Below are 13,121 nucleotides of genomic sequence, written 5' to 3'. Positions count from 1 at the left end.
GTACTGTTTGTTATTTATTACAAGGCAAGCAAGATAGCAAAGAACAAGAGAACGAAGATACAAAGTTTAGAAATATTTTGTAGTGGATAGAAGATGGGAAAAGAAAGTCGACACATAAACCGGAGATATAGGAAAATGTGACCAACACAATGCATCATAAGAGGAGCAGAAGTTTTTTAAGCAAGAATACGAGAAATTAATTGCAAATGACTCAGCCTAGAATAAGAGAACAAATACAACTGGATATGAAGGGAAACTAATGGAAAACCACTCCAGGAAAAAATATGAGGAAAGGGAAAGATAACTTCAAGCAAGGATCATGAAAAGGCACAACCAGGAAGGGCAATGAGTTCAGGTTGCAGTCAAATTTAAGCTCATGGGAGGATGTCTTGTGAGGCAAATTAATATTGACAAAGAGGACAGATCATAAGCAGAGAAATAGTTTTAGGTTACTGCTGTAAAAGTGTCAACTTAATGGAAGCATTTAAAAGAATATAAAGGAAGAGACCTCAAACCACATACTGAGGGTCACTTAAAGATGTAGGCAAGAAGAATAAAGAATGCAGAGAGGCACACTGAAAGGTGGACTCAAGTGAACGTAGAATCATGGAAACAAAAGAGAATATAGAAAGATGTGCAGCATTGAAAGCAAATCTAACATGACTAAGATACTTAGGATGTATATAATGTATTTTCTGAGTGTCCAAAGCACTTTGTATGTACCATTTGCGATTCTCTTGAGAATTATTTTGAGAAGGAGCACCAAGGAAGCTAGATTATGCTGGCAGAATTGTAGAAAAGAGACTATACTAGAACTACCTGCCAAAAAAGTCTGGAAAAATGAAGTTAGGGATAAGATCTTTCCCAGTCCCTAAAATAAGAAGAGGTGGTTTCAAAGAAAATTACATGAGGAGAAGGAAAGATGAAAGATGGATCTGGCTGGAGTACAAAAACTAAAGGAGAAATGGATTACAATAGGCCATGAGGACTAATGGTGTCGCAAGATTAATGTAAAGGAAAGGAAAGGTCAGAATATGACACAATGTGAAACCATGCTCTAATTAAACTGACCGTGGTTAGTGTGATTTTCTGAAAGTTGGGCCTCCGCTATGACTACTTGTGGTCCATCAAGCCAGAGTCTGAAGTTGATTTTTTAATCACAGTTAGTTATGGCTATGATTTCCCACGATAGACGAACACGGGCATCCTGGATTCTTCCCCTAGACTTCAGAATGAAGACAGCATTTGTTGAGCGAACCAAGATTTTTGGGATCATCTGTGAACCAGATCTTAATTTTGCCAATTAACCGCAGTTTTTCTTTTTTAGAAAAATATGAACTGAATTAGTAAATGAGAGGAAATACAGGTACAAAGGGCAAGAGACAGAAGTGGAAAGAAGGGAGAAGAGAAGAGTTCAGGAGAACAAAAGCAGGCCGAGGTGAAGAAAAGATAACAGACCTGCATGTTGAAGTGGAGGAGAAGAAGAGTATTGGTGAAAAAGCATTTAGGAAAAGAATGAGTAGTGATCAAGAATGATCAATAAACTTGCTTGTCACTTGCCACAGCTTTCAAAAATATCTTGGCTTTGTTGAATTTCTCTTATGGAAGGTGATAGACTGAAAAGTGTCACCAAGTTCTCATCCTTTTGATCATGTTGTAAATTGTGGGGGGTGTCTTTTGAGTAGTCTGCCTTCGTGGCACCCAGCACAGTCTGGTCTTCTTGCCATAGCCGGTGGTAAATGCACGGCCTCGTATTGCTTCCCAACCATATGGTGGAGAATATGTTACCGCTTTTGCCGTTTTTCTGCAGAATGCGTACTCAGTGGACACTCTTAATACACACATATTTGAAGCCTGACAGATTTTGCAGGTGTTAAGGCAGAACTGTTAACCTCCTTCTTTGCCTTTGTATCTTGGATTCTGGTTTCTAAAGTAATGCAATCACTTCTCCTTTCAGATCCAGGGTCTGCAAAGCCTGCATTCAGTTTCTTGAACCCTGGTTCTTCTAACTCCGCTGTGCCGAGTGCTTCTGCTGCCAACAGCAACAGCAGAGCGTTCAGCAGCACGACGTCTGCCTCCAACCCTCCTCCGCCCACCTTTTTGTTCGGACAGGCCAGCAGTACTGTGAGCAGCTCTGCTTTTGGTAATCCCACTGACTCCGGTACATCCCAGTCCTTCGGGTTCTCTCAGGAGAACAAGCCGCCAGTGACCACCTCCAGCACAAACACCCCTGTCCCGTTTCTCTTTGGGACAGCAGCTGCGACTAACAGTACTGCTAACTCTGGCTTCAGTTTTGCAGCCCCCACCACCTCCACCACCACGGCAACGTCCACAGGTACTCTCCAAACTTGGAATGCTTCAGCTTGTGGTATTCATGAAAGCAGTGGTGGGATCCAAAATTTTTAGTAACAGGTTCCCATGGTGGTGAGATTCAAACTGGTGTAGCGCCAATGGGGCTGGACAGGGCACGACGGGCGCATGGCCGGGCATTTCGGGGGCGGGGCATTCCTGGGCGGGGCTGTGGCAAGGACGCAGCCACTGCGCCGGTCCTTGGGCGGGAAACAAATGCACGCAGGCGCAGGCTGCCACGCACGCCGGTGCACCTCCTGCTAGACTGCTTCAAGTTCTGCTCGCTACTGCTGAGAGGAGGGGCGTAACTAAGGCAAAAATCACGTGGCAAAATCACCAATTAGTAACCCCCTCTCGGCACACACAAATAATTAGTAACCTACTCTCGGGAACCTGTGAGAACCTGCTGGATCCCACCTCTGCATGAAAGGCATTTGGGAGCAACAGTGGTGTAGTGGTTAAGAGCAAGTGCACTCTAATCTGGAGAACCAGGTTTGATTCACTGCTCTGACACTTGAGCTGTTGAGGCTTATCTGGGGAACTAGATTAGCCTGTGCACTGCCACACACGCTGGTTGGGTGACCTTGGGCAAGTTACAGTTCTTCGGAGCTCTCTCAGCCCCACCCACCTCACAGGGTGTTTGTTATGGGGGAGGGGATGGAAAGGAGATTGTAAGCCCCTTTGAGTCTCCCGGGTGTGTGTGTGTGTGTGTATAAATCCAAACTCTTCTTCTTTCCCAAAAACTTGCTGGGGAGAATGCATGGAAATGTCTGCTGAAATGCTGATGGAAAATGCTAGATTAGACTGAGGGGTGACAGATGTGTTTTGGTAACAAATTCAAAAGTGAAAATACATAATAGTACTCCTGTAGTGCTTTTCCTAAGCACTTTCTGAACAATCCACAGAATAACTCTATAAATTAGACTTTAAATTAAACAATAAATTAATAGGCTGTTGTGGGTTTTGGGGCTATGTGGCCAGGGTCTGGTAGTTTTAGCCATGGCCACACAGCCCTAAAAACCCACAACGGCCAGTTGATTCTGGCTGTGAAAGCCTTCAACAATACAATAAATTGATGGTTGCATTCTGCCCATTTTATAGGGCTAGTGGGAGAAAGAAGTGGAGACTTAGGAGGTGTTATAGCTCATACTTGTAACCACAATGCTGTATTAGCTTAATCAATTTAACAGTTACAATAATTTGGATTAGGAAATTCAAGTTGTAAAAACAACGTTCCTTCTTTGTATTTTGCTCACGTGTGTCTCCTGCTTCCCCTCCTGTAACTACCCCCATCCACACAATAGTCACCACTTTGTACTTATTCCTTATTTGTGTGCCTGCTTTCCTTCCTCCTCATTGGCTGTTGCTACTGTTATTTCTGATCACAGAAATGGGACCTTATCATGTCTATGTGGGTGCATGTTTAAGGCTCAGTAAAGGGCTGCCTTTGGTGGGTAGGGGACCTGACCAGGTGAACATTTTCTGCACATACAGGTTAAAACCTCTAGAAAGGAATTTGTATATTCACAGAAGCATCCCAAGCAGAGGCATTTCTCACAGCAAACCTGGCTGGTGCAAATTCACCCGCTGTTGGTATTTTTTCAATTAGCTGGGTTGCTATTATTCTCTGGTCACAAAAGGTGAGATTATTTCATGGTCATTTTTTAGGATTAAAAACATCTGAAAGGATGCATTTAACTGTTAACAAAAGGCAATTTGGACATGGTGAAATCTTCTCTGATTTGGTAGCTTCTTAATCACTAAATGCAGCTCCTGAGCTTATTCTGCTTGCTTGCAGAATGGCTATGGCTAAGTGGAAGAGCTTTGAATCAGAAGGTCCCAGGCTCAGTCTCCAGTTCAGAGAATCTCAGATAGTAAGTGTAAGGAGAGGTGTTTGCTACCTGAGAACTTGGAGAGTTCTGCCTATCAGAGCAGACAGTACTGAGCTATGGACCAGTTGACTGTCTTGACGCAATACAGATTAATACATTTACTTTTTCTAGGTTCCTCCTCTTCGTTTGTGTTTGGTTCAGGGTCTTCAGCACCTGCCCCTGGTTCAGCATTTTGTTCTAGTCAGGCACCAACATTTGGTCAAAACCAAGGCTCCAGCCAGCCCCCTGTTCCAAGCTTTGGATCCCTTTCGTCATCAACATCATCATCATCATTATTTCCTGCCGGCACTCAGTCTGGGCCACCAGCTTTTGGGTCTGTATCAAGTACTACCCAGCCGCCAGTCTTTGGACAACAATCTACCCAACAATCTGGTTTTGGCCCTGGTGCAACTGCTAGTTCTGGTGAGTACAAGCTCTGATAACTGACGTTCCTGGCAAAAAGTTATATTTAGTTGTTCTGCACTCTTCTGTCCTCTTTATGCTGTTAATACAAGTGCTTCCGGGGTGTGTGTGTGTGTGTGTGTGTGTAAGTGTGTGTGTGTAAGTAAGTGTGTGTGTGTAAGTGTGTAAGTAAGTAAATCAGGTTTTGATTTTAAATGTCAGAAAATATGAAAAGAATAGAAACAAGTTGTTTTAAATCTGTTTCCAAATGTATGGGTTGGCTTTGACCTTCCATGAAAGATCAAGGCAGATGCCAAACATCTGTTTGTTTAATTCAAGAAACCTCTTTGTTACACAAAAATTCAGATATACAGGTGATGCTAGAATTTTTTGTTCGTTTGTTAATCATGTTGTACCCTTCTTGAAGACACACCTTAACATGGTGAAGAGGTTTGCGTTTGTCACTCAAGGTGAAATTGTCACAGCTGAGACACCAGACTAAGATGCATCCACCCCCTTCAGGGATTAGTGGCCACATTAGCAGAAGAGAACAGACAGTTCCAATGGTCATGGAGTGGAAGAAGGGGTAGATACCAAGCTCAGGCACCAACATTTGATATCCTTGAAGGGTAGATACCAAGCTCATTAGTAGTGGAAGGTGACACTGATGGAGGATCTGTCACAGACAACAGCAGTGCCACTTCAGCTAACCTTGGTTAATAGATGAACAAGATGGCAATGGTAAACCACTTCTGATCCATCTCTTACCTCAGAAACCTAAGATGAGAGTCATGGAATTCGGTGAAGACAACATTCGTTCATTGTAAACATGTGTTCCAGGAACCCAAACATATGACTGTATACTTGGACATCACCAGATGGTCAATGTAGAAATCAAATACATTTCACAATAGGAAGCAGAAGATGGAGAAGCGCTGTTCTCTCTGCTGGTGTAGTGTAGTGGTTAGGAGTGATGGAGAACCAGGTTTGATTCCCCACTCCTCTACATGAGCAGCAAACTCTACTGGTGAGCTGTGTTTGTTTATTCCTCCACATGAAGCCTACTGGGTGACCTTGGGCTAGTCACAGCTCTCTCAGAACCACCTACATCATAAGGTGTCTGTTGTGGGGACGGAAGGCAATAGTAAGCCACTTGGAGACTCCTGAAAGCATAGAAGAGCGGAGTTTAAAAACCAACTCTTATTCTGCTGCTAAAGACCATGTATGCAGAGGCAGGCAATGAATGTCTCATGCCTTGAAAACCCTAACAAGGGTCAAATGTGACTTGACGGCCAAAAAACAAAAACTTTAAAAAAAACCCCATAATTTTGCATTACTAAGTGCAAGTGTATGTGAACCAGAAGAACTATGGATTGAAACTGGAGAAGTGCAAAGACTATTCTTGTAGCAAAAAGAAATGAGAAACCTTAAATGGATGACTGATGAAACTCTTTAGAAATTGCTAAAGATAGCTGAGAAGCAAACGTAAAAGGTGATGGAAATCAAATGAGAAGTCTAAATGCAGTGTTCCAGAAACTTGCATGTAGAGACAGAGAACTGTTATAATAACCAGTGTAAAGAAATTGAAGGGAACAACAAAAAAGGACGAACAAGAGATTTGTTCCACAATATCCAAGAAATCAAAGGGGAGTATAAAGCATGAGTAGGTATGCTGAAATATCAGCATGGAAATATAGTAAATGAACAGGACAAAATAAAGCAAAGGTTAAAACCATGCACTGAAGAATTATGCCAAAGAGATAAAAGGATGGTAGATTCCTTCCAAGAAAAAACTTTTAAAGAAGAACCTAAGTTTTAGAAAGTGAAGTGGAATCTGCACTAAGAGCAATCTAGAGAAACAAAAAATCACCAGGAAAAGATGAGTTATCAGTCAGACCACAAAAACAGTCCATTGTAACCGTAATGTGAATATACCAGCAAATATGGGAAACAAAACAACGGTGCATAGACTAAAAATGCTGAATCTTGCATTCCAGTTCTGAAAAAATGAGACGCCAAAGACTGTAGCAACTATTGGACAATCACATTAATTTCTAACATGAGTAAAGGGATGCTCAGAATCTTACAACAAAGAGTGTTACTACATATGTAACAAGAAATGCCAGACGTTCCAGCTGGATTCAGAAAAGAAAGAAGCACTACAGATCAAATTGCAAATTTACGTTGGTGACTGGAGCACACAAAAACATTTCAGAAGAAATCCAGCTTGTGTTTCATAGCTTTTGAGCTATGTGCAGATCATGAAAAGCTATGGTTTGTTTTTAAAATGTGCTATAACATCTGACATGTAACCTGTGCTGTGGACAAGAGGCTACTGTTAGAACAGAATATGGAGAAACAGAATGGTTTCCAATTAGCGAATGTGTCAGACAGAATGCCTTCACTCTGCCTGTTCAGTCTTCTTCCTGCTCTTCTTTCCCTGTTGTGGCAATGGTGAGGTATCTCTATAGCATGAGATGACAGAGAGAGGTACCTACCTCTCAAGGCTTGTGACTAGGCCGTTTCCTCCTCTCTATTGCTTCTTCTGACACTCATTTTGATTTGAACATTAGTCCCAATGCCATATTGGAAACTGCTTTTAAAAGATCTTCCCCATTTCAGTTGGAATTATTAAAGTCTAGAGAAAAAGTTGTCCTGTATCTTTAATGAAGGCTTAATAAGATGTTATTTAGCAGGTGAGGTTATTTTACTTTCCTACTACAAAAGTTTCACTTGCCCACGTCTCTGTATCAAGCTTTTGTTAAAGGGACAGGATATTCCCCCCCGCCCCCCAAAAAAAGTTTATTGGTAACCTTAGTTTCAGAAGAGGTTCATTCACATGGAGAGCACTTGTTGACAAAATCAGAGTTCAGATTTTCCTTGGGTTATCAGAAATAGGTGCCTAATTATTAAATTCAGGAAAATTTGAGGAATAAATTCAGGGAATTCCAATAATTTTGCTGCTGTTTTCATTGTACATTCAGTGACAGGGACTAAATGGACTTCTAACACATCTCTATCACCAACAATTCCGTGGTTCTAAAGAGATTTAAGGTTTCCAGTAGACCTTGAACAATAAGAGTGAGAGGAAATGCTTATGACTTAAGAAACTAATCCTCATTGTATCATTCTTCTAGGTCCTGTGTTTCAGTTTGGAAGCAGTTCTGCCAATTTCAACTTTGCAGGCAATAGCCCAGGAGTATTTACCTTTGGGGCACCCCCTGGCGGACCAGTACAGCCCGCAGGGTCTTCAGGATTTTCATTCACCCAGCCTTCAGCATTTAGCCTGGGGTAAGTAGGAAGTTCAGATTTCTGGGTAAATTTGTGTTCAGCTACTTTTGTGTGTGTGTGTGTAGAGCCAGGGTGGTGTAGTGGTTAAGAGCAGGTGTACTCTAATCTGGAGAATTGAGTTTGATTCCCCGCTCTGCCACTTGAGCTGTGGAGGCTTATCTGGGGAACCAGATTAGCTTGTGCACTCCAACACATGCCAGTTGGGTGACCTTGAGCTAGTCACAGTTCTTCGGAGCTCTCTCAGTCCCACCCACCTCACGGTGTTTGTTTGGGGGGGGGGGGGTGAGATTGTAAGCCCCTTTGAGTTTCTTTAGAGGAGAGAAGGGGGGGGGGATATAAATCCAAACTCTTCTCTTCTGTAGGTTTCTAACTGTGCCATGCATTCAGACACACGTTTCAAGGCCTGAGAAATAAATTTTCCAGATACTTAGCAGCCAGGGCAACATGTTAGCATATAAAAATTGTAATGCTGCAAAATGCCTTAGTTTTGTTCAAGCAAAATTGCAGATATAAGGTTGCGCCCTTTGCTGTCCAATTTTTGCCATCTAAAATGCAGGAGGAAAAAATAAAAGTTGAAAAATGAAAATGTACATCTTGTCATTTAGAAAGGTTTATTGTTTGAAACAGTCATCATTCAATAACCGTAGAAAAATCTATCGGCAGACTTTAGTGTCTCATGTTAATTGTTGACAACATTAGTCTCATTTAAACAATGAATAGGTCCTTGAAATATGTCACAAAAGAATTTCATTCTGGGGCGAAAATGTATTTCATAGGAATTTTCTCGGTGTTCCCCAGAATTTCTCGTTTTTTGTTGGAAAAAAACCGAAGGGGAAGAACCCTCAGTTTTCCATGTATTTTTTCAGGGTTTCTCCCCTATCACTTTGCATAAGCAGTAAGGGAGTATTTTGCAGTTATGTGTTTAGGGAATGCCATATCACTGAAAAATAATATTTAGGAAAAATCACCTACTTCGTTACATGATAAGCTAGTATAAAAATCCATCCTAAATAAAAATATGGTGGCTCTTAAGAATCAGTGGATGTTGAGTTGATGCAAATAATAGTATAAAAACACTTGAAGATCAACATGAACCTTTCAGCCCTGTTTTGTGTATGTTGCTGTCCTTGAAGCAGAAATTGAGACGAAGAAAGACTTCCACTGAAAAGTGTGATCCACAAAAAAAGATGTCTTTAATTAAAAAAAGGTTTAACGGGGTACTCCAGATGACCAGTGTTCCCTTGATCGCGTGTGCATTTTTCATGTTCGTTTGAAAATTAAAGGTTTCCCCACATACCATTATGAAAATCCTGACTTCTGATTTTTTTCTCTCTCCCCTTTTCAAAGCACAAGTAACGGGAAAAATGTTTTCTCGCCATCTGGATCTTCGCTATCTAATCGGAAGATAAAGACTGCTGTTAGACGTAGAAAATAAATATTAACAGTTGTTACAGATAGCAGTTTCTATTACCACAGCTGGTTGCCCTGCATTGATCAATTACTGACTTGTACCTCGTGCCGGGTTTAGCTGAAGCCACATCTGCCTAAACTCTGCTTGCTTTTTTTGTTTTGTTCCCCCCCCCCTCAATTTAGGTTTTTTCCCCCCCAAGATTAGAATGGGTGGCAGGGAGGACCTTGAGCAAAAACTACTTTAGGATACGACAGTTTTTCTTCACTGACTTGGCATGGTTTGGCTATAGTTGTAAATATAGCCTGCACAGCGAATGGCTTCGTATAATACCTCTGTTTGCACCACTCATCTGCGTTTACTGACACCTCGAGAATTGTAATTATATCAGTGAGGGGAGTCTGTATAGAGTAGAAAAATGTGGGTAATGAATGGTTTCTATGCAGGGTTTGTGTCGATGTACGTGTGAAGTGAGTGAGTGGCATGTGTCGTGCACTAAAATTTTCTGATAGAGGAAGAATGATCCAAAGGATGACCCCTGCTAAGGACTAGTTAGATCTGTAGTGCTTCATTTACCGATTAGATAGGTGTCAAACTCGCGGCCCTCCAGATGTTATGCACTACAGTTCCCATCATCCCCTGCCAGCCTGATGCTGGCAGGGGATGATGGGAGCTGTAGTCCATAACATCTGGAGGGCTGTGAGTTTGACGGCTCCTTTATCACCTGTCTTGCCTTTTTCATTATTTTATTATGAAACAAACATGTAAATACAATTCTGTTTCTCTGTGTCCTACTTTGGCATAACAAATCTGTGAACTTGAAATTTTAATTTTGTGTGTTACAGCAAATTTTTGTTTAGTCTTGTCTCAAGATTTTATTATGTAAATCTCATTATTCAAAGTTGCCTAAATCCATTAAAGACCTTTAAAATTGGGAATTCTTAAAATGAGTTTATTGGCTTTTCTGATCCATTTTTGTTTGGACCAAAAACCAGTATTGTACAAAGTGTTAAGTATATATTTTTATATTTACGGAAATGGACTCTGGTGACTTTGGATAATAAGGAGAAGTTTAATATTAAAGCCATGTTTATTACAGTATAATTAACATGTTAAACCATGGGATAAATGCCATCAATAAAAATTATGAATCGTTTGTGTGAATTTTAATGAAGGTATGTATGATCTTACCTGAAATGCATTTGTAAAGGGTTTTCTCAGTTTAAGAGAATATGAGTATTCTGTTTATATCTACATTTAATTAATATTGAGCAATACAAATTGAATGTAAATTCTGTGCTGTTAGGTGTCCCCTTAATGAGAGTGCCCAACTTTTCAAGTCAAAAAGACTTACTACAGTTGCCTGGAGCATTTGGCTGACTCTTAACTTTCAAAATAAAATTTCTGTTAAATCATAATAAATATCTATAATCGTGGCATGAGAGTATCGTGATTAAAATTACAATGGCGTGACGACTGAAAAACGAGATGCTAGTAGGTAAGTCACTTCAGGCAATTCCAGATTTGATGGGGAGTCTGTTATAATCACATTATGATCATTAATTTGGTAACGAATGGTTGGCATTCTTTTCCCTTCATCTTGGCTTTCTGCTGCCCTCTCCAAATGCTGAAGAAACTTGCCACTGTTTTATAATAAACCACCAGTGTATTAATAGATGGTGGTCAGGTTATGAAATAGTCAAATATGCGTGATGCACTTCATCTCGTCATACCCTACCTTGCCGCTGGCTGCTTTTGCCGCCTCCTCGACCTCCATCGGGGAGCTCTGCTGCCTTCAAAGATGAGGTTGAGGGAGGGCAGCCCCCCGCCATCCCGTCCCCCCACTCAACCGGAACTGGTTGTTAAATTATTTGAATCCCACCACTGGGTGTAGTGTATCTGTTGGATATTATGAGTAATTCAAGGCCAGAGTTTTAGTGATGTTTGGAATCTACAGATCATCAGGTGTGAATTGATATGGATTGTAGATCTTGATTTCAGGGAATGGCAGGAATAAGCATGATTTCACTAATTTTTCCACTCTGGCTTCCATCAGCTGGGAGGAGGGTCTCTTTTGCTTTTTTCCCTCCCTTCTCTGCTACCGTGTTTCCCCGAATATAAGACAGTGTCTTATATTAAATTTTGCTCCCAAAGATGCGCTATGTCTTATTTTCAGGGGATGTCTTATTTTTCTGTGTTCTGTTCGTCGGGCATACTTCCAAACAAAAACTTTGCTATGTCTTTCGGGGGATGCCTTATATCAGTGATAGCGAACCTTTTTGAGACCGAGTGCCCAAACTGCAACCCAAAACCCACTTGTTTATCACAAAGTGCCAATACAGCAATTTAACCTGAATACTGAGGTTTTAGTTTAGAAAAAACGGTTGGCTTCGCTCTGCACCTCTTTAGCATCTCTTCCTCCACTGCCTCTGCCCCCACTTCGGGCAGCAACCACCCAGAGCACAGGCACCTGGCCCGCCAGTAAAGTCCTCCCTGCTCGCTGTGGTGCGCACACGTCATGCCCAGTGGCTCAGCCTAGATGTGTGTGTGTGTGGGGGGGGATTTTCTCCCCCCACACACACATGATGAACTCTGTGCGTGTGTGCCCACAGAGAGGGCTCTGAGTGCCACCTCTGGCACACGTGCCATAGGTTCGCCACCACTGCCTTATATTTTGCACTTCAGCAAAACCTCTACTATGTCTTATTTTTGGGGGATGTCTTATATTCAGGGAAACAGGGTATTACTAAAACATTGAGAGGAGGCAAATTACAATCAGGAAAACAATGTTGGGAGAGCTAAGCCACTTTTCCCCAGACCGGATCTGCTTTTGGCAACGCAGTTTCACATCTGTAGTTCTAAACATTGACCTCCCTAGCATCATTTCTGTTTCAGCATTCAGTTGAGGTTGGCTAACCTTGATAGGGTTTAAGCATCCTTGGTGGAAATATGTAGAACCCATGCTTTTAGTGTTTAAATATGCTGGTGGAAATGTGTAGAACCCATACTCTTATAGTATTCTACAGCAATTACCTTCTGTTCAGCAAAGGCAACACTTGAGGTAACTGCTTCCAACTTGATCCGTTGAAGTGCTGCAGAGGGCTCCATTCTAACCAGTTTGCCCCAGCCCCAACAATAAGCAGTCTGGGAGAATGAGGTCTCTACACTAATGCACGGATCATGGGAAATAAACAAGACAAACTCTAGCTCCTAACATGGCCTAGCAAATATGATATAATAGGCATCACTGAAACCTGGTGGGATGAGCTTCATGATTGGAATGTAACAATTGAGGAATATAACCTATTTCACAGGAATTGACCAACCAGGAAAGGAAGAGTAGCAACATTATACCTCAGGGATTATTACACCCGTGAGCAGGTCTATGACTTACTGGAAGCCAGGTTAAGAGCATCGGGGCAGGGTAAAAATGAAGGGGGAAATAACTGTGATCTTGTTGTGTGAGGTCTGTTATAGACCTGCAAGTCAAACTGAAGAGTTGGATTATGCCTTCCTGGAACAGATGACCGAAGGAGAGTAGCAGTAGTAGTAATGGGAGATTCCAAGTATCCTGATAGTTGTGGGGAGTGAAACTCTGCCAAGACTACAAGGTCCAACAAATTCTTCACTTGCCTTGCAGATAGTTTCATGGTCCAGAAGGTTGAAGAGGAAACAAGGGGATCGGCTATTTGTAGATCTGCTCTAACCAACAATAATGACCTGGTTAATGGGGTGGAAGTGGTAGTATCCTTAGGAAAGAATGATCATGTTCTCCTGGAGTTTGTTATACAATGGAAAGG

The 13,121-nt window shown here is 41.6% G+C and overlaps 1 protein-coding gene across 1 annotated transcript in view; it reads left to right on the top strand.

Moving 5' to 3' along the window:
* NUP153 (nucleoporin 153) overlaps nucleotides 1-10,757 on the top strand; it is a 61,254-nt gene extending 50,497 nt beyond the window's left edge. Inside the window, 4 exon segments of the mRNA XM_048507818.1 lie at nucleotides 1,958-2,335; nucleotides 4,353-4,643; nucleotides 7,760-7,913; nucleotides 9,261-10,757. Coding sequence (XP_048363775.1) covers nucleotides 1,958-2,335; nucleotides 4,353-4,643; nucleotides 7,760-7,913; nucleotides 9,261-9,348 — 911 coding nt within the window. The 3' untranslated portion in view covers nucleotides 9,349-10,757.
* Nucleotides 10,758-13,121: the final 2,364 nt, after the last annotated feature.

Source organism: Sphaerodactylus townsendi, linkage group LG09 (genome assembly GCF_021028975.2).
Source record: "Sphaerodactylus townsendi isolate TG3544 linkage group LG09, MPM_Stown_v2.3, whole genome shotgun sequence".
In the NCBI taxonomy this organism is placed as follows: domain Eukaryota; kingdom Metazoa; phylum Chordata; class Lepidosauria; order Squamata; family Sphaerodactylidae; genus Sphaerodactylus; species Sphaerodactylus townsendi.
The sequence above is the reverse complement of the archived record's forward strand: the minus strand, read 5'-3'. Positions and strand labels throughout refer to the sequence as shown.